Genomic DNA, 22,286 nt, shown 5'->3' with positions numbered 1-22,286 from the left:
TGATTTTACAGTTTTTCTTCCCTCTAGTCTGTGTTACATGAGTTTTTTGTGAATTTAAAAATTCTGCAGAGCAAAAAATTTAAATAAATCCGTGGTAAAGGGAGCTCCTTTCCTGAAACTCCAAAAAAATCCTCGTCAGCAGATACTCCTGGAGCGTCAGAAATAACTAATAACTGCATCATGTTCACCTAGTGGCTAATCGGACAAGCCCCCTCATGAAAGCAATTTAAAGCGAGAGCAGAGGCTGACATTTCACACACAAGCTGGAAGCAGATGACCAAAGTATTTGAGTTCATGTAAAAATCAGTCGAAACATCATAGTACTTACACAGTACTTGTATGCACACTGGTTGACTCTTATCCCCTCTACCAATGCGGTTTGAGGCGCTGCAGCTGTAACAAGCTTCATCTGCTCTTTGTATTGTTAAACTCAGCTCTCGTCTGTTTGTGTTCTTCCACCAAGAGTCAGTTTGTTGATTTTTGTTGCGGTACCAGGAGTAAGTCGTCGGGGCAGGATTGGCATCGGTGTCACAGGTTATCCAGAGAGAATGACCAACTTTCACTTGGTTATCAGAAGAGCCACTGACAGAAATGCTCGTCTTCCTCGGCTTATCTGGAAAAAGGACCCAAGTGAAATGACCTTTATCTCAACAACAGGTGAATCTGAAACAGAAGATTCTTTAAGGTTAATTCACAACCCAGATAGCACACGGATGTGGGCCACTTCAGGCAATGATCCATCACTTCTGGTCTTCTCCTGGCCCAGGACAAATCTGGACCAAGACACTTGCTATGGGAGTGACGGTCCACTAAGAATGTAATATTGTGAATTCTATGCAGAAGATTTTAGTTTAGAATTCAAATTAAATTAATACATGAATTTGAAAGAGGTAAACTAACTGAAAATCACAGACACGCCACAAGTTGATGTGGATTCATACAGGACAGCCTGGTGATACTGGTGGACATTTGAGGGTTTTGGGAGGATGGAGCCAATCCCCAGCTGACCAAATATCCATTCACATAATTTAGAGTTTCCAGTGAACTTCATCCCAATCTGCATGTCTTTGGACTCTGGGTCGAAGCTGGAGTACTGGGAGAGAACTCATGTAGACTGGGAGAACATACAAACTTAACAGAAAGATCACAGCAAAGTTGGGATTCGAACCAGCATCCTTCTTAGAATAATAATAATCATAATCATAACGGCACGGTGTTTTACCTAAAAGATAGAACATCAATTAAATGAATTCATCAACTTACATTTAACACTGACTTTAATATAATCTATTATGTAGCCGACTTGACTGGGAAACTATGTAGAGTGAAGCTTTAGCCAAACTGCTCTATAGTCATAACTGATCTAGAAGAGTTCAAACCATCGACTAAAAGTGAAGCCAAAGTGTCTAGATCGCCACCTGGTGCCTGACTGCGGAATATACCTCACCTTCTGAATTTTAGTAAATGGGACATGGACCAAACTAAAATGTCAAAATACAAATCAACCAAAATGATCTCAAAGATGGATTCTGTAGTTTGTATCACAGTTTAATATTCAAATGTTAATTTTTCATGTAGGTTTGGTTATTAATTATACATCCACCCGGAGGAGCCTTGTTTGCTCGGGGCATGAAGGACACATTCGTCCACTAATTGTGATTGTATGTATATTCTGAAATGTAGTTTAATATTCAGATTTTTATTGTACATACATTCCCCGGGACGTCCAGGCTTATTTGTAGAAACATCTGTCGGTGAAAACACAAAAGTGGAGAATATTAATATATTAATCTTTGATGAAAATGTTGGAAAAAATATAAAACATTGTTTTAAAGTGGAAAAATTAAATCCTTACATTTTATTAGGGTCAGAAAAACCAACCACGTGACTGTCTGAGCCTCCATCTCATGTGGGACGACAACTGGATTTCTGAAACACATACAAACTGATAAGTGGTTAAAAACAGATGAGAGAATTTCTCTTTTTACTGTAAAAGTGTTTTAAAAGTTATTTTTCATCTTGTCTCAAAATTTCCTTCTTCCTCTTTCTATTTCTTTTACCGACATTTAGAGTTATCTTTGTTTTGTTCCTCATTTCAGATTGGTTCTGAACTTGTGGTTTGAATACACATAGGTCACCTGTACGCAAAATTTGTCATTTATTGGAAATAAATTAAATTATTTTAAAATATAGTATTTGGGCCACATGTTTTAGTTTATCCCAGAGTTCAATTTATTTTTTCACTTTACAATTTTTTTCCCCTTTTTTAATTGTATGTTGACATTAGCCACTTGTTCAAATCACTTTTATTCAAAGAAATCCCAGAACACAGGGTTAGGGTTAAAAAGGGTTAAAAAGGGTTATTAAATTACAATTTTTGATCCTTTTATTCTTAAATATACTGTTTAAAAATTCATATCTTGCTCTTTGGGTTCATCTCAGTCTTCAGGGAACTACGACTTCCGAAACTGATGTCTGAGTTTTCATTTGGAAAAAAGTATTTCAACTGAATGGAAATTATTATTATTAATAATAATAATAATAAGTGGTCTGGATTCAAATTTTAATAAGAAAAAATCGTCTTGTTTTATCCACAAAAAATACAGTTTGTAACTGTAAATAAAACTCTGAAACACTATATTTTACTCTAGTAGATTAACATCATGAGGAGATAAATAACCATAGAAGCTTGTTCTTACCTCAGAGGACCCACTTGTATCAGTCTGTCACACACAGCCTCACTTCGAGAATGAGACTTTACAGAAAAGGGAAGTTTTTACACTTTGAAAGGGGATGCACAAAAATGATTATTATCCCTTATGATGCAAGCCAGTACTTTCATGAGACTTAATTAATACATTTTCTTTCTTTTCCCTTCCTTTGAAAGGTGATTCCCTGAGGTAACTTCAACCAATTAAAATTATTATTTCATATTAATATTCAATATTTGTTTAGCTATGAGAGTGCTAAACCATGATGGATGTAATGCCCCTCCCAGCCACTTCATATTTTGGCGCTGTTTCCCCTTTATGTCCTCCTCTCTTCCTCTACTTTTCCTTCAACTTCAGTGACTGACGAAAAACAAACTTCAGCAGATGTCGATATACAAATATTTTACACATGTGACTTGTTTTATTCAACAAAGGTAAGAGACAGATAACAAATTAATGATGGGAAGATAAGTGTGTGTGTGATACCATATCTGTATCTTATATTACTGGCTTATTATTATACCAGCATATTGTCTTTTTATCTTCTCGCTACTGTTTTATAACATTTTGATTCATATATGATTTTTGATGATATGAAGCAGGGGTCGGCAACCTTAGGCACGCGTGCCATCATTGGGAGGCGGAGCCATAATCATTGGCACGCAGTCGATTTCCTATTAAAGAAATGTTCAAAGGTTTTGCCGTCACGCCGCCTGTATTAACATCTCCCAGCCGCTAGGTGCCAGTATTGCACAATAGGCTGGATGCCAATCGCCATTAAATAATAAGAAGCAGCCTCCCGCAGTTTCCCGAACGAATCTCTGCGAAGTGCGTAGTCAGGTGTAATGGCGATGGAATGTCCCGTGTCTAAAAAACTGAAAGCCCGGGCATTTCAGCCCTCATGGGAAGAGGACTATGGCTTCGTTTTGAATAAGGACCATGCTGTGTGCACTTTATGTTTAGAAAATGTGGTTTGCCGAATGTCCAGCATTAGGCGCCACTTTGAGACCAAGCACGAAAAAGATTCAAAGACCAGGCAGACAAGGGAGAATCCATCAAGCGTGCTGTGTCCACGTATGGGAAGCAGGCCAACTCTCTGAAAATATTTGCCACTGCCAAAAACCATGGGACCGAAGCAAGCTTTCGCATTGCTCACTGCATTGTGAAGCATGGAAAGTAATTTACTGATGGCGAATATATAAAAGAGGCTTTCCTCGATAGCTCAGAGGTTCTGTTTGAAGGACTACCACACCAAGAGACAATCAAATCAAGAATCAGAAACATCCCCATATCAGCTCGAAGTGTTGAGCGACGCATCGAAGAAATAGCAGAAAATGTCCGGGCGCAGCAAAAAGCTGGGTTAAAAGATGCCGTGGTGTTTAGCGTTGCACTTGATGAGAGCGTTGACGTGAACGATGTACCGCGCTTGGCAGTCATGGCAAAATACTGTGATTCGACTGTAAGGGAGGACCTCTGCTGCCTAAAGCCAATGTCCGAAACAACAAAAGATGAGGACATAGCCAGGGTGTTTATGGAACATTTTGAGGAGCGTGGCATTGACATGCCTTCTCTACTGTCCCCAGCAAAGTGGAAGGACTGTCAGAGGCTGTTTAACATGTTTTATTTTCTCCGTAACAATGTCTGCACTGTTGCCCATATCTGTTATTCAGCATGTAAATGGAATGGAACATTTTAAAGAGAAAGTAAATAGTATATTGGTTCTAATTAAAGCATTGATTGTTTCAGGAATCCACTTCCTGAGAGCTCCTCTGCCGCTCATACACCTGAGCCACCACACAGTAAGATGTTTCCCAAGTCTTATCTTCAGTATTCCTGGACCCCAAATGTGTACTTTATTATACAGTCTAGAATAAGAATAAAGAGTGTAATTTAAAGTGTTGTGACATCTTGCAACTCTCTTTTTTATTTCATCCTACTTCTCTTAGCAGGTCCTTCCGTTGTCCCCCCCACCGACACTCGTACACCTGAGCCACCACACAGTAAGATGTTTCCATAACTCTTTTTTTAAACCTATAATATGCTAAGTTACTACATCTACAAATATGTGTTGTTGATTTGTATATCTACATATTGTGTATTACTTAAATTCGTCTTTTATTATACAGTCTATAATAAGTGCTGGTGAATACATAGACCGCTCTGATCCTGTTCAAACCATGTAATAACCATAAGTTCTTTGGCAATTAGAATGGAACTAACAGGCTCAAGGTAAATACACACCTAGCGGAGGTATCATAATAATATGGTATTTACTGTATAACACATTTTGCTTATGTGGATGCACAGTTTGAGACACGTTTCTATAGTTTAAATACAAAATGATGCAAACTGTAACACAATTGTAAGTCATCTATCCTGTTGTCCACTGACATCATTTTGAAGCTACTGTTAACCAATAGCTGATCTCCAAACATCTTAAATGTGCATATTTAGATCGGGGGATACTGCCCTCCGGCTACGGGCCTGTCTCCATGGCAACTAAAATACTTACTCATTGATGCACCTTTATGAAAATGTAATAACATATCTAATAATATCCTAATGTCTCAGAATTTGTACTTTTGCTTTGGATACTCAAGAGTTTAAGTTCAGGGTATAGTCATATACTTGATTTTATTTTACTTATAACTTAACTCAAGTGAATCTAAGGTTTACATGGTCCGTTAATAGGAATGCATCACAAGATAATGTCCATTTCATGATGCAATACGTTTTGCGTGTAGATGCATTCTTCAGAAACCCTTTCACGCAGTGACATGTTCACAAATCCCACAATAATGTCAATAAACTTTAAAGTTCATAATTTGTTCCAACATATTTCATTTTATTTTGAGCTACAGGATATTTTACATTTCAGGTGTGTGGGTTTGGATTAAGTTTACAACACTGGAAAGCAAAATACATTTTAAGTTGCAAAATAAGGGTTTTAACCGTTTATCCCTCACAATTAGCTAGGCTCACTATTTTCCCCAGAACCTTTAATTGACATTTTCAAATATTTATCATTTTAACCTAAGTAGGAGAGCAGGGTAATGTGAGAATTTTGTTTACATTTGATCCCCTCTAGCTGAGCTAAAATGATACATCAGTCAAATTTACACATTTCCCATTAATTCAGGATGTTTTCTAGAAATGGAAATGATCAGAATGTCTTCAGGACAAAGAGCAGTGAAAATATGATTGTGGTCTGGATCCACTTACTTTTTCCACTTTAAAACTACCATAACAACACATGTTGTAATTGTTAAAATCCTGACAGCTAGATTGTCAACCACTAATATTGGACTAGTAACAGAATCATGGGGATTGGTCAATTAAGCCATTTATGATTATTATGATTCATGTGATCTCTTGCACACCCTAGCTTATCTGCACATTGTTTCTCTGTCCAATTGGCAGGGACAGGGATATTGTTTTTCTCTGCGTATTCGAATACCAGTTCACGGCACTTGACTGGAGCAAGGCCATGGAACTGGTCAGCTAGTTGTTTCAAGTGTTTTGCAAGCTCCTCCTCCATCTCTTCTGTGAATATTCTCTTTACCTCAGCTACTGCACCCCAGGCTACTGATTTTATTTCCCCTTTCTCTTTTTTCTTGTCTTATCAATATTTCTATATTGCGCGATGTCACAGACGGAGATAAAAAATAAATTAAAAAAAGACCGCCGACCTGTCACTGGTTAGTGAAAGCTCCCTCAGTGGCGAAATGCAAGGGGCTGGACTGACACAAACAAATCAAATACTGTTTCGTTCCTGATCCACCAATCAAAAGAGGAGTGTCAACTGCAGGCATGGTCAGCTCTCACCCTCACTGAGACGACACCCTGCAGAGTTTGTGTGATTGCTATTGTTTCCTCTGTCATTCAGATATTCATTGCTTTATAAAGTCTTTTTAAAGACTCACTCCTTCCTTAGTAATACCTTCCTGCACTTGCAGCAGGCCTATTCGTAGCCTAATCTTAGCAGTAAAAATGATCCTCCATCGCGTCGACTTATTTGTGCGAGGCCGGCTTTTCAAGACTCACTGCGCTCAAAACTAAATATCACAACCGCGCACAGATTGAGGATGACCTGAGGATATGTTTGTCAAACGTTGCCCCAAGATTTGAGGACCTTTGTAAGGCAAAGCAGGCTCATGTCTCACATTGACAGACCTGCAAGATTTTTTTTAAGATCACAAGAGACCAATAATAATAACAGTTTCCTAATGAGCATTAAAAACACTTATTATTATTATGATAATAATAATATTATAATAATTGGTCTATTATCATTAATTATAATATGAATAATAATAATATAATGATACAACTACCTCTAACCAGCTTTAGGGGCGGGGACCCAGCTTGTAAAAGTTTGAGAACCCCTGCTTTAGATTTACGATTACGACCTATTTTATTTAACACATGAACTCTTCCGACTCTCTGTGATGACTTATTGTGAATATAAACTTCCTCAGGCCCGAGGTAGCTGTAAAAAGCAGGACGAGAACATCTCGGGTCAAATGTTGATGTTAGCGTAAATACTCTCTTCTTCTTCTGAGCTGCTGGAGTCTCTGTTGGTCGTCTGACGTCGGGGCGTCGCTGTGAATCTCACCTGTGGAAAGTTCAGCTCCACTTCACCTTCACTGGTGTGGTCGTCAAAGAGATTTGGAGATGTTGGTGCACGTGCAGTTATATCACTAACGTTTTCATAGTCGGGCAGGCTCTCTGGTTCATTCTAGGATGAGAGTGGAGGTAGTTTATAGATTATTTGTGTGAGAGTTTCTGGATGTGATGCACAATAAAGTTCATACAAGACTCACATCTGATTCTTTTAGGACTTACAGACATTTTCCTTGATTTAATTGTTTTGTTCGTTGCACAGAATAAATGGGTGAAGGGGAGGTTTCATCTCCTGACGATTTGTGTTTCCTCTAACCACATGATTATCAAGCGACTGAATCTCTTCATTCATGCTCTAAAATGGCTGCTGTAGAGGTTGTCTTTTAATCTCTGGCCCCAGTATACTGAGATATAAGTGTACTGATAGACAGCTACTGACAGGGCAAACAGTGAGGGCAGGATATGGAAGAACAAGGAGGGAAAAGCAACAGCTTGAACAGTAAAAGACACATCTGCCTGTAGAGCCAGATTAATACTGATGATAGAAGATGGAAGGCAGTAGCTCTACATGGTCAATTTGAGGGATTGTAGATATCATAATAGATTATTTTATTCATAATTTTTAAATATGATGTGCACATGTTGTCTTGTTTCAGATCCCTGCATCGTGTGTTCTCAAATAAAACAAATAACACATTCTGGGACTTTGCAGGCTTTGTAATATCTCCTTTAAAACATATTTGATAACATAATATTGAAATTATTACATAATTTAGAGTATATACAAGAATCAGTAGTTTTACAGCTGTAACAGGTCAGAAGTGATGAAGCAGAGGCTTAAATATCCTGAATCTTATACCTGTACTCTCCATAATCACTATTTCCTGTGATTTCCAATATACAAACAGCCAATTAGAAATAGATTTAGAAATTTCAACGACTGGTAGTGAAATAATTAAAAAAATCTATTGTACTAAGACAATGTTCTGACAAAAGGCCACCATGACCAGACACTATGATTTAAACAATTTTTAACACACACACACAAACAAACAAGATGGGTCATTTCTGTCCAGATGTTTTCAATAAAGAAGTAGAATGGCTTTAACAAATGTGTCATTACCGAAGAAACAGAATGGGATTTGGTGTTTGTTGTTCCTTGTTGAATAGATTTTTTCCTCCTGAATCTAAAAACATAGAGGGACATGATGTGGTTACACATGTCAGACCATCTCTGAAATGTATTTATTTAATCAAATGCACTTCTTATTCATTCACCTTAAAACTACGACGATTAAAATGATGATCATCAGGACAAGTAGAGCAGGAACGATGAACTTCAGGATGTGCAGATAGTTTCCTGTGGCTAAAAGAGGGAGGATCATACAAAGCTTAACCTTTGACCTTGGGCTACCAAAATCAAATCAGTTACTCCTTGATTTGAATTTGTTTGTGTGTTTGTGTTTGTGTGAAGGACGTAGGACATATGACGTATGGACGGACAACCAGAAAACCTGTCTAATATAAACCTCCCACATGTCTCCTGAGCAATAAAAGACACAGTTATCAGGCTTTGAAATTCACTCACGTTCAAACAGATGGACGGGATCAGACAAACTTTGACCTTCTTCATTTTCTGCGACACAGTAGTAGACTCCTGACTGGTTTGAGTACACTGTGTGGTTTTGATGCTCTGACACAAGTTCATCCTTTTCCTCTCCCTGACTCTTCCTGTACCATGAGTAGTGTTGGACTGGGGGAAAGCTGTGACTGAAGCAGCTCAGCATCACGGAGCTCCTCCCGTCAAGCTCCTGCTTCTCTGCCGACTCCGTGATGTGTGTGTGTTTTGGAGAAACTAGCCGGGAAATTCAGGAGAAAAGACAACGTCATTTTCTGAACATCATCAAAGATCAAACATGAGTAACACAACAAATGAAATTACATTATTGCTGCTCTTTAAAACCAGACTGAGAAGAATATTAAACTTTTTTACGCACCAATTTATGGTTAATAACACAATAAAGGATAAAACAAACAAATTTACCTTTTTTTTCTCAGCAATTTTTCTTTGAAACAAGCTACAGCCACTGATGTTAGGTTACTGCTGCTTTTAAAACTTCAATATTTTTGATCAGGTTTGCTTAACTTATCTTGAATGACATCACATTGTGGAATAATGTTTTCTTCTTTTTAGAACCAGCACGTCTGATCAGTATTTACTTTATACACAGTAATGTAGAATATATCCTCCTTGTTTATCCATTCACCATCACAAGTGCATCATTCTACTCACATCTGACTTTAACCTCAGCTGGCTGTGACTTTCCACTTCCAATGTCATTGGTGGCTTCACAGCTGTATAATCCACTGTCAGAGGGACTGGTTGAATTCACCCTGAAGGTCTGAGTCTGATTCTGTTGGATGATTTCCTCTCTCCCATCAGTCGTCTTCCTCCAGGTGACAGAGCTCACTGGTGGGTTGGACTCGGCAGAACAGCTCAGTGTCAACAACACATTTTCCTTCACATCAAGACCAGGATTGGCTTGAACTGTCACATTGTTGGGACTGTCTGCAGTAACCAAAGATGTAGAAAACAGAGAACTGTCAGATTTAACCACTGTCCAATATAACGATCTTTATAATATAGAATGACCTAAATAATATATGCTTTTTATTTCATCAGGGTGGAATTGAACATAAGTTTGGAGACAGTGGACTATAGGGAGCACAATAAATTTGCAAACATGTGAAAACAATACATTGTATAACACAATTACACCACAAATTATACTAAAAGAAAACTTATAACTGCTTAAAGTCACAAGGCTTCAATATCAACAGAATTATATTTTACTCTTTTTGAAGAATTACAGAGATTTAAGATTAAGTACAAATATTGCAGTACAAAAATACTCCATTACAAGTACAGGCCCTGAATTCATAATTTAAATAAGACGCAGAGTAGATTATCAGTGGTTACTTTAGGTCATTCATTTCTCAGGTGTTATTGTTTCAACTGTCAGTAAAAGTTAATAGAAAAGTACATGAGTAAAGCTACTTTTTCATAGATAGATTTTTAAAGGAAAGTTTGGTTTGATCTGTTAAGTTGAAAAAAAAGCCGCAGCTGAAACACTCACATTTCACCACCAACTCCTGCTGCTTGCTGTCCTTTGAGCCCTCAGTGTTCTGGGCACGGCAGAAGTACCAGCCAGCGTCGGCTGAAGTCACAGTAAACGTGTGGGAGAGAGAGTTGATGCGTCGTGGATTAAGATTATTTGTGTAGGTCTTCATCAAGGTGAGAGTTGACTGTGGGAAACTTTCAACAGTGCAGCTGGCGGTGATGGTCTGGCCTTCTGTGACATCAGACCTCATAGACAGTTTAGGTTCAGTGGGCGGGTCTGTAGAGAAGAAGCAGAATCTTCTTTAAAGAAGGCACATTTTGATTTTGTTGTTTTTTTTCCCACTATTTTGTGTTACATAGGTTTCTTGTAAATATAAAGGGAGCTCCTCTCCTGAAGCTCCTGAACTCCTCGTCAGCAGATATTCCAGGAGCGTCAAAAATACACCATAACTGCATCATGTTCACCTATTGGCTAATCGGTCACGCCCCCTAATGAAAGTAATTTAAAGCGAGAGCAGAGGCTGACATTTCACACACAAGCTGGAAGCAGATGACCAAAGTATTTGAATTCAAGTAAAAATCAATGGAAAAATCATAGTACTTACACAGTACTTGTATGCACACTGGTTGACTCTTATCCCCTCTACCAATGAGGTTTGAGGCGCTGCAGCTGTAACAAGCTTCATCTGCTCTTTGTATTGTTAAACTCAGCTCTCGTCTGTTTGTGGTCTTCAACCAAGAGTCAGTTTGTTGATTTTTGCTGCGGGACCAGGAGTAAGTCGTCGGGGCAGGATTGGCATCGGTGACACAGGTTAACGTGAGAGAACCACCAACTTTCACTTGGTTATCAGAAGAGCCACTGACAGAAATGCTCGTCTTCCTCGGCTTATCTGGAAAATAAGTGAAATGACCTTTATCTCAACAACAGGTGAATCTGAAACAGAAGATTCTTTCAGGTTAATTCACAACCCAGATAGCACACGGATGTGGGCCACTTCAGGAAATGATCCATCACTTCTGGTCTTCTCATGGCCCAGGACAAATCTGGACCAAGACACTTGCTATGTGAGTGATGGTCCACTAAGAATGTAATATTGTGAATACTATGCAGAAGATTTTAGTTCAGAATTAAAATTAAATCAATACACGAAGACAAAGTTTGGGGACAAAGCTTTTGAAACAAGAGCCCTGAGTCTCTGAAACAGCCTGAACGAGGACATACAGCAGACTGAGTCAGGAGCTGAACACATACTTTTAACTTACTTCATTCACTGATTTTACGTACGTCTAATTTGTATTCTTTTATTTGTATTTTTATGACAGATTTTCTAATTTATTTAAATTTATATTCATATTGTGATGTGTTTTTACTTTGTTTGTTATTTGGGAAGCACTATGTAACCAGGTTTTGAGAAGTGCTATTTATACATACATTCGACGGGACTCACAGGATCACTTGTAGAAACATCTGTCAGTGAAAACACATGTGAAGAAGTAAGTTCCTCTTAAACAATAACCTTGTTTAGAAAGAAGAGAAATAAAATCCTTACCGTTTATAAGGGCCAGAAAAAACAGCCACATGACTGTCTGAGCCTCCATCTCATGTGGGACTACAACTGGATTTCTGAAAAAAATAAAATAAAAGATGAAAAGTGGATAATAACTTCCTTAGATCACAGAACTTTTTCTTTTTAGTGTAGAATGTGTGATCAAAGTTATTTTTCATCTTGTCTCAGAATTTCCTTGTTCCTCTTTTCATTTCTTTTACTGACAGTTAGAGTTGTCACTGTTTTGTTCTTCATTTCACATAAGTCACCTCACCTCTACATGTAAAATATGTTGACTGCAAACATTTATACAATATTTATTACATTTTAATATTTGAACCTTTAGTTTGAAATATACTGTTAAAAAGTCATATCTGGCTCTTTGGGTTCATCTCAGTCTTCAAGTATTTCAACTTAATGGATAAAAAGGGTTTTGAAACATTATAATTATTATTATTAATAATAATACAACAATGTATTGATCTTGATAACAAACATATTTATGAAAAAAATCAGATTGTTTCATCCCGAAAAAATACAGTTTGTTGTAAGTGTATAAACGGTAAATACAACTTCTGAAACACTATACTTTACTCTAGTAGATTAACATCATGAGGAGATAAATAACTATAGAAGCTTGTTCTTACCTCAGAGGACCCACTTGTATCAGTCTGTCACACACAGCCTCACTCCGAGAATGAGACTTTACTGAAATAGGAAGTTTTCACACTTTGAAAGGGGATGCAAAAACATGATTATCATCCCTTATCATTCAAGCCAGAAGACAGCTTCTTGTAGGTGTGATGATTACAGTGATAGCGTTTGCAGCTTCTCACGGTATCTGCACGTGAAGTCTTGTTCACAGGCACAGAGCAGTTTTCATTACTTCATATTAATTTGGAGAATTAATGCTCAAATATTTTTTACAGTGTCTTTATTTAAAACTTCATCTAACAATGTGAAAATGTATCAAAACGGTTTGTGAAGAGTTGAATAAACATAAAAGTGAAGGTGAACAACACGTAAACAGGAAACATCTCACACAGAGAAAAGCATTTCACTCCCCCTCCCCAAGAGCTGCAGCCACGATCTTCTCGGCATCGGCCGCCATTTCATCAATGGCGCCGTTCAGAGCTTGCAGCATGGCGGTGAAGGAGCGGCTGGCAGTTGAAACCGCGGTTTCCCACTACAGCAAAGTTGATCCTATTTTTCCTTCTAAAGGAAACTCAGGCCTTTGAAAACATCAGCCATTTCTGCAGAGAGACACAGAGTGAATTATTAGAAGAGTCACAACAGGTCCTTTGATAAAGAACAGATATGATGGATACTATCTATCATCTATCCACTAATTCCACTAATCTCTCTCTATCTGTTTAGTCTGTTGTTCTGTGACTTTCATGTCTAGAGTAGAGTTCATCTTATCGGCTTCACACGTGGCATTGTTAAGGGCCCAAGGAAGTGCAGTGTGGAATTTCTCGTGATTTGGACACGCAACACGTTCAATAAGAAGCTGATGAGCTTTGAATAAACAGGCGACCAGTGCTCTGCAGCAGAGGCGACTGGGACCATCAATGGTTCTGTGGACTGAGTCCCACAGTCGGCCTTTAGTTGCTGTGGCAAATCAAACAGGCACGATTACAACTGGCTCTGGTAACAGTAGATAAAACAGGTGTCTTTGCAGTAGTAATGATAAAGCATTAACTAAGAGGACACTTGAACTAAAAAGTTAAGTAATAATAATATATTGATATTATTCTTAAGCAGTATGACCCTTCACCTGTCTTTAGTTGTTGAGGAGAGCATGACCCAGACAAATACCTTCATCTGAAGTAACTTAATCAGCTCCATGCAGGTCATCTTCTGGTAAATATACAAGGTAACGTAGTGTTAACGTCTCCTGCTCGACCTCCAGACCGGAGTCGGTGACGTACAGGGGAGATGTCTGTTCTCCTCCCGGCTGAAGCCGCTTCTCACTTCAGGGTTCACACCCTTCACTTTCTGCAGCAGTAGAGAAATAACGGAGAAGCTGTTGTATTTATTTTCCAACACACTGTAACTTACACTGTCCATCTTTATACTCTCTCTCTCTCTCTCTCTCTCTCTGTCTCTCTCTCTCTCTCTCTTTTTCTCTGTCTCTCTCTCTCTGTCTCTCTCTTGCTTCACCAGTTACTCTCTTAACGCACTTTCTTAAAGGAGCAGCTCTACTCTTATAAGATAGATAGATAGATAGATAGATAGATAGATAGATAGATAGATAGATAGATAGATAGATAGATAGATAGATAGATTACTTTATTCATCCCCGAGGGGAAATTAAGTCGTCATAGCAGCCGGTACATTTGAATACAATAAAATACAATACAATAGAATAAAATATAAAATATAAAATATAAAATATTGCGGTAGAAAGAATAAAAACAGAAACACAAGATAAATAGATAGATAAGGTGCAGTGGCAGATGATGGTAATAGTACTGATGATATGATGGTAATGTTATTGTTAGACAGTATATAAAAAATAGTACAGTATATATAGTATATAATATATATTTATATATGATAGTAATTATACCAATATAATAGCAGTATATAGTAATAATAGCAGCAACAGTATATATAATAATAATAATAATAGTAAAATATAATAATAATAACATGTACACATGTATAAATAAAATATGTGTATATAGACTTATATATACAAAGAATATACAAAGAGTATGATATAATATATGATATATAGTACGGGTATAAATATAAGTATTTGGCGATACAATAGATAATATAATATACTGTGAGAGTAAGAATATGTAGACAGAGTGTGCAAAAGACAATATTATTGTATAAAATGATGAATTGAGACAGGTATATTTAGATCAGTTCTGTGATGGTGGCTCTGACAGAGGTAGAGGAGTTGTACAGTCTTATTGCGGTTGGGAGGAACGACTTCCTGTATCGTTCCTTAGAGCAGCGGGGTTGAATGAGTCTGTGGCTGAAGCTGCTCCTTAGCTTGTCCAGTGTTTTGTGGAGGGGGTGAGAGGGATTGTCCATGATTGCCAGCAGTTTTGCCAGCATCCTGTCCTCCACCACCTCCTCCAGGGTGACAAGCTTAGAGCCAACCACAGACTCTGCCTTCCTGATGAGTTTTTTCAGTTTGTTGGCGTCCTTAGCCTTGATGCCCGTACCCCAGGACACCACAGCAAAGAAGATGGTGCTCGCCACAACAGACTTGTAGAACATCTGCAGCATCTTGTTGCAGACATTGAAGGACCTGAGCCTCCTCAGGAAATAAAGCCGGCTCAGGCCCTTCTTGTAGACGGCCTCTGTGTTGGTGGACCAGTCCAGTTTATTGTCCAGTGTGACACCCAGGTACTTGTATGCAGGGACCACCTCCACAGCCGTCCCACCGATGCAGACAGGAGAGGGCAGGGGCTTGTTCCTCCTGAAATCCACCACCATCTCCCTCGTCTTCTTCACGTTGAGCTGCATGCGGTTCTCCCCACACCACTTCACAAAGCGGTGAACCAGGTCCCTGTACTCAGCCTCCCCTCCGCCCTCAACACACCCCACAATGGCTGTGTCATCAGAGAACTTCTGCAGATGACACGTCTCAGTGCAGTGCTTAAAGTCAGCAGTGTATGTGGTGAAGAGGAAGGGGGACAGCACAGTTCTCTGGGGGGCCCCGATGTTACTGATCAGACGATCAGACACACAGTTCTGTAATCTCACAAACTGTGGTCTGCCCGTCAGATAGTCATCGACCCAAGCGATGAGGGGAGCACTCACCTGCGTGCCCTCCAGTTTGGCCTTCAGCAGTCTGGGCTGGATGGTGTTGAAGGCGCTGGAGAAGTCGAAAAACATGATCCGGACTGAGGTGTCGGGTCTGTCCAGAGAGGAGTAAGCCTTCTGCAGCAGGTAGATGATTGCATCATCAACCCCAACATGGGGCTGATATGCAAACTGCAGGGGGTCTTGTGATGGGCACACCAGCGGTCTGAGGTGGGCCAGGACCAGTCTTTCCATGACCTTCATGATGTGAGAGGTCAGTGCCACCGGCCTGTAGTCCTCCAGTGCAGCAGGACGTCCTTTTTTGGGCACTGGGACCAGGCAGGATGTTTTCCAGAGCACTGGCACTCTCTGAAGGTGTAGGCTCAGGTTGAAGAGGTGCTGGAGAACTCCACAGAGCTGGCTGGAACATGCCTTCAGCACACGAGGGCTGATGCGGTCCGGCCCCGCAGCTTTCCTCGGTTTGAGCTTCTCCAGCTCTCTCCTCACCTGGCTGACTGTGATGTGGAGTCCAGACTGGGGGGTGGGGGATGTTAGTGGTGGGTTTGAGGGTGGTGCAGAGATGTTTGTGTTGCAGGAGGTGGTGGGGGGCTGTGGGTGATGTGAGGATGTCCTGGGGGTGGGAGGTGTGAGAAGGTCAGTGGTAAAGGCCAGCGGGGGGGTGGGGGGAGATGGTGACTGGGGTGGTGGGGGGCAGGGGGTGGTGGGGGGTTGTTGCTAAGAGATGCAGTAGAGGCAGTCGTAGAGTCAGTGGAGGGTCCGCTGGGGGTGGGGGGGTTGGAGTTGAACCTAATGAAGAACGTGTTCAGCTCGTTCGCACGTCGTTCATCCCCATCTGCTCCCCCACCTCTCCTCTGGAAGCCGGTGATCTCCTTCATTCCACTCCAGACATCCCTGGTGTTGTTTTCCTCCAGTTTGTGCTCCAGTTTTCTTCTGAAGTTGTCCTTGCTCTCCCTGATGCTGCGCTTGAGCTCCCTTTGAACCCTTTTGAGTTCTGCTCTGTCCCGTGATCTAAAGGCCCTCTTCTTCTCGTTGAGAAGGGCCTTCAGGTCGCTTGATGGAGAGAATGTAAATATATGAACTGGGTTGTTGTCTTTCTTCACTGAGACTCAAATGAAGAGATTTCTTCAGACACACTTTCCTTTGGGAAGGAACAAGAGGCTGAAGTCTAGCCCAAGAGAGAAAGACAGAAAGGTGGTGATGATGAGAGCGAAGGACCAGTGTTCCCACTGTTCCCACCCAGGACACAATCATCGCTGTGTTGTTGAATACAAAGACTGTTCTGATCCTGTTCAAACATTTTAATAACCACATGTTCTTTGACAATTATAAAGGAACTTACAGGCTCAATGTAAATACACACCATGATGCAAACTCAAACACAATGGTAAGTCATTGATGCTATTGTCCACTGACATGGTTTAGAAGCTACTGTTAACCAATAGCTGATCTCCAAACATCTTAAATGTGCAAATTTAGATCGGGGGATACTTCCCTCCGGCTACAGGCCTGGCTCCATGGCAACTAAAATACTTACTCATTGATGCACCTGTATGGAAATTTAATAACGTGTCTAATAATATCCTAATGTCTCAGAATTTGGACTTTTACTTTGGATAATCCAGAGTTTAAGTTCAGGATATAGTCATATCCTTGATTTTATTTTAGTTATTACCTAACTCAAGTAAATGAAAGGTTTACATGGTCCGTTAATAGAAATGCATCACAAGATAATGTCCATTTCATTACACATGCATTTTGTGTGTACATGTTTTCTTCAGAAACGCTTCCGCGCAGTGACATGTTCACAAATCCCACAAAAATGTCAATAAACTTTAAAGTTCATCATTTGTTCCAACATATTTCATTTTATTTTGAGAAACGCGATATTTACATTTCAGGTGTGTGGGTTTGGATTAAGTTCACAACACTGGAAAGGACAAAAAACACATTCAGCAGTGATTCTCAGCATTTCTTGTCTAACTGCATGTCATTTATATATATATATAGATTATATAAAAAGTTATTAATACAATTATTTTACACTCACATTATTTACATTTTAAGTTGGAAAATAAGCATTTGAACCATTTATCCCTCATATTTTGCTTTGTTCACTATTTTCTCCAGAACCTTTAATTAACAGTTTTAAATATTTATATATTATATTTTAGCTCAGTAATGTAACTTCTGTACCTTCTTGCTAACTAGTTTTAAAATACCTCAACTGGCAACATGGTTTAACACATGAACTCTTCAGACTCTCTGTGATGACTTATTGTGAATATAAACTTCCTCAGGCCCGAGGTAGCTGTAAAAAGCAGGTCGAGAACATCTCGGGTCAAATCCTGACGTTACAGTAAAGACTCTCATCTTGGTGTGAGCTGCTGGAGTCTCTGTTGGTCGTCTGACGTCGGGGCGTCGCTGTGAATCTCACCTGTGGAAAGTTCAGCTTCACTTCACCTTCACTGGTGTGGTCGTCAAATAGATTTGGAGATGTTGGTGCACCTGCAGTTGCATTACCAACGTCATCATAGTCCTGCAGGCTCTCTGGTTCATTCTAGGATGAGATTAGAGGTAGTTTATAGTTTATTTATGGAACAATTTCTGGATTAATTCAATTTATAGCAAAACATAGAGACTGATATAAAGAAATGAGAGGTCACGGTTCCTGACCTTTTTAACTCGTGTTGGCTTGGACACCTTCGCATACACGGAGTCTTCTTCCACCTTTCTTTGCTTCTTCCTTGAAAAAACAAATATCAACATGATGTTTGCTGATCAATAACACATTTGTTGTTCTGGTATTGTAACACAAAGATTAAATTCTCACTTTAGCTTATTCTTAAAGTTCAGAGGAGCGTAGTTGACAGAATCCTCCTTGGTGTTTCCAGCTTGCCGTCTTGTGTGGTTTTGTGCAGAGGCAGCCTGAGCAGATGCAGACAGAAAACATCAGTGATTATCAAGCAGCAACTGAATCATTTCATTCATGCTCTAAAATGGATGCTGTACAGGTTAACTTTTAACTAATGGTCCCAGTATACTGAGATATAAGTGTACTGATAGACAGCTACTGACAGGACACACAGTGAGGGCAGGATATGGAAGAACAAGGAGGGAAAAGCAACAGCTTGAACAGTAAAAGACACATCTGCCTGTAGAGCCAGATTAATACTGATGATAGAAGATGGAAGGCAGTAGCTCTACATGGTCAATTTGAGTGGTTGTAGATATCCTGATAGATTATTTATTCATAATTTTTTAATCTAATGTAAACATGTTGTTGTCTTCTTTCAGATCCTTGCATCGTGTGACCTCAGAGTAAAACAAATAAAAGATTCTGGGAATTTAGAGGCTTTAAAACATATGTGATAACCTATTATTGAAATTAATAATTTAGAGTATTTAGAAGAATTATTAGTTTTATAGCTGTAGCAGCAGTGATGAAGCAGTGTCTTAAACATCCTGAATCTTATACCTGAACTCTCCTTAATCAATGTTTCCTATGATTTCAATCAACAAATAGCCAATTAAAAATAGATTCTGAAGTTAACAATAAATAATTAAAAAATCTATTGTGCTAAGACAAGGTTCTGACAACAGGCCACCATGACCAGACACTTTGAATTAAATTCTTTTTAATATTAATCTTCTTGAGTTTTACTAAAGTCTCCATATATGATTGTTTTAATTTATTGTTTTCATGTTTAAAGTGATGTCTCAACCTGGAACTCACCTGGGGCAGATTCAAAAGGCTGTAAACAAGGTTGATGTCGGTCGGAGGCCTGTGGAATATAAAAGATATATGAGAATAAACATATGCATACAGAGTGAATGACTATTACAAATAACAGGGCAAACTTTCATTGTGCCATTCAAGTCGGAGGATATAGAACATAAATGGATTCTTTGACTCCAGCATGAGCAGCAGTCCATGTCTGACTCTGTCCCACACAGTGTTCCTTGTCCTGGGTGGGGACAGTGTGTTGAGTGGGTGTGGTCTTACGTGCTGTCTGGAAGAGGCTGGTGTCGTTGGTCCTCTGGACGCCTCAACTGCTCTGACAAGTGGTCGTCTCTGCTCCTGAAAGGCTCCACAGAGAGATTCTCATTCGTTAAACTCCTCCTCCTGGTACCATTACACCAACCCTAAAATGATGTACACAAACACACACACACACACACACACACACAAACACACACAAAAACACACAAACACACACACAAAGAGAATATGTCACTTCTGTCCGGAGGTTTTCAATGAAGAAGTAGAATGGCTTAAACAAATGTGTCATCACCAAAAAACCAGAAGGGGACTCTGTGTTTGTTGTTCCTTGTTGAATAGATTTTTTCCTCCTGAATCTGAAAACATAGAGGGACATGATGTGGTTACACATGTCGGACCATCTCTGAAATGTGTTTATTTAATCAAATGCACTTCTTATTCATTCACCTTAAACCTACGATGATTAAAATGATGATCATCAGGACAAATAGAGCAGGAACGAGGAACTTCAGGATGTGCAGAGAGATTCCTGTGGTTGGAAGAGAGCGCATCAAATAGAGCTTGACCTTTGACCTTTGGCTACCGAAATCAAATCATTTACTCCTTGATTCTAATTGTGTGTTTGTGTGAAGGACGTAGGACATAGGACGTATGGACGGAACAACCAGAAAACAAGTCTGATATAAACCTCCCACATGTCTCCTGAGCAATAAAACACACAGTTATAAGACCTTGAAATTCACTCACGTTCAAACAGATGGACGGGATCAGACAAACTTTGATCTACTACATTTTGTGCGATGCAGTAGTAGACTCCTGACTGGTTTGAGTACACTGTGTGGTTTTGATGCTCTGACACAAGTTCATCCTGTTCCTCTCCCTGACTCTTCCTGTACCATGAGTAGTGTTGGACTGGGGGAACGCTGTGACTGAAGCAGCTCAGCATCACGGAGCTCCTCCCGTCAGGCTCCTGCTTCTCTGCCGACTCCGTGATGTGTGTGTGTTTTGGAGAAACTAGCCGGGAAATTCAGGAGAAAAGACAACGTCATTTTCTGAACATCATCAAAGATCAAACATGAATAACACAACAAATGAAGTGACATCATTGCTGCTCTTTAAAACCAGACTGAGAAGAATGTGAAACTCGTTTCTCTTTGAAACAAACTACAGCCAATGATGTTAGGTTACTGTTCCTGTAATAACTTATATATATTTTGACATTGTGGATTAATGTTTTCTTCTTTTTGGAACCAGCACGTCTGATCAGTATTTACTTTATACACAGTAATGTAGAATATATCCTCCTTGTTTATCCATTCACCATCACAAGTGCATCATTCTACTCACATCTGACTTTAACCTCAGCTGGCTGTGACTTTCCACTTCCAATGTCATTGGTGGCTTCACAGCTGTACAGTCCACTGTCAGAGGGACTGGCTGAATTCACCCTGAAGGTCTGAGTCTGAGTCTGTTGGATGATTTCCTCTCTCCCATCAGTCGTCTTCCTCCAGGTGACAGAGCTCACTGGTGGGTTGGACTCAGCAGAACATCTCAGTGTCAACGACACATTTTCCTTCACATCAAAACCAGGATTGGCTTGAACTGTCACATGTTTGGGACTGTCTGCAGTAACCAAAGATATAGAAAACAGAGAACTGTCAGATTTAACCACTGTCCAATATAATGGTCTTTATAATAAAGAATGATCCTGCATAATATTTGTTTTTTGTTTCATCAGGGTGGAATTGAAGGTAAGTTTGTAGATAGTAGACTAATTCAAATAAGGGAGCACAATGACATGCAAACCTGTGAAAACAATACACTATTATTCTTCCCTCTGTTCTGTGTTACATAGGTTTTCTGTAAATGTAAAAGTTATCCTTAACAAAAATCCAACAATCAGTTGTAAAGGGAGTTCCTCTGCATCATGCTCACCTTGTGGCTAATCGGGCACGCCCCCTCATGAAAGTAATTTAAAGCAAAGCAGAGGCTGACATTTAACTCACAAGTTGGAGGCAGATGACCATTTATATTTATATAATATATATATGAACTATTTATATTCATGTAAAAATCACTGGAAACATCATAGTACTTACACAGTACTTGTATGCACACTGGTTGACTCTTATCCCCTCCACCAATGAGGTTTGAGGAGCTGCAGCTGTAACAAGCTTCATCTGCTCTTTGTATTGTTAAACTCAGCTCTCGTCTGTTTGTGTTCTTCCACCAAGAGTCAGTTTGTTGATTTTTGCTGCGGGACCAGGAGTAAGTCGTCGGGGCAGGATTGGCATCAGTGTCACAGGTTAACGTGAGAGAACCACCAACTTTAACTTGGTTATCAGAAGAGCCACTGACAGAAATGCTCGTCTTCCTCGGCTTATCTGGAAAAAGGACCCAAGTGAAATGACCTTTATCTCAACAACAGGTGAATCTCAAACAGAAGATTCTTTCAGGTTAATTCACAACCCAGATAGCACACGGATGTGGGCCAC

General features: G+C 39.5%; 3 protein-coding genes and 1 long non-coding RNA gene across 6 annotated transcripts in view; all 4 read right to left on the bottom strand.

Annotated features, from left to right (window-relative positions):
- LOC128450128 (B-cell receptor CD22) overlaps positions 1–2,737 on the bottom strand; it is a 28,307-nt gene extending 25,570 nt beyond the window's left edge. The window contains exon 1 of the mRNA XM_053433608.1: positions 2,700–2,737. The gene's annotated coding sequence lies outside the window, so the exon portion shown is untranslated. The remainder of the gene's footprint in view (positions 1–2,699) is intronic.
- The window catches only part of LOC128450132 (B-cell receptor CD22), a 43,401-nt gene that overhangs the window by 14,544 nt on the left and 6,571 nt on the right, over positions 1–22,286 (bottom strand). The window lies entirely within an intron of this gene.
- LOC128450203 (uncharacterized) lies at positions 7,920–8,780 on the bottom strand. The gene is made up of 2 exons (XR_008339970.1): positions 8,613–8,780; positions 7,920–8,521 (listed from the first exon to the last, which is right to left on the bottom strand). It is a non-coding gene; the product is annotated as an uncharacterized LOC128450203 (long non-coding RNA).
- LOC128450166 (uncharacterized) lies at positions 13,827–21,858 on the bottom strand. Its single transcript, XM_053433676.1, has 10 exons — positions 21,139–21,858; positions 20,539–20,805; positions 20,239–20,320; positions 20,084–20,147; positions 19,795–19,934; positions 19,525–19,573; positions 18,622–18,716; positions 18,465–18,534; positions 18,226–18,348; positions 13,827–14,000 (listed from the first exon to the last, which is right to left on the bottom strand). Exons 2-10 carry the CDS (start codon positions 20,735–20,737, stop codon positions 13,890–13,892), a joined length of 933 nt encoding a protein of 310 aa, XP_053289651.1. The 5' UTR covers positions 20,738–20,805; positions 21,139–21,858; the 3' UTR covers positions 13,827–13,889.

This window comes from Pleuronectes platessa, chromosome 10, assembly GCF_947347685.1.
Source record: "Pleuronectes platessa chromosome 10, fPlePla1.1, whole genome shotgun sequence".
NCBI classification, from domain to species: domain Eukaryota; kingdom Metazoa; phylum Chordata; class Actinopteri; order Pleuronectiformes; family Pleuronectidae; genus Pleuronectes; species Pleuronectes platessa.
Note: the sequence above shows the minus strand (reverse complement) of the source record. Positions and strands in the feature narration are given on the sequence as shown.

What these genes read in the sequence shown, in the direction of transcription:
- LOC128450166 (XM_053433676.1), bottom strand. Translation starts at nt 20,737, where the DNA reads ATGCTGAGCTGCTTCAGTCACAGCGTTCCCCCAGTCCAACACTACTCA. An exon ending in AGCCAACACGAGTTAAAAAG is followed by an intron (nt 18,349 to 18,464) that starts GTCAGGAACCGT and finishes ATCTCATCCTAG; the next exon opens with AATGAACCAGAGAGCCTGCA. An exon ending in TGAAGCTGAACTTTCCACAG is followed by an intron (nt 14,001 to 18,225) that starts GTGAGATTCACA and finishes CTACTGCTGCAG; the next exon opens with AAAGTGAAGGGTGTGAACCC.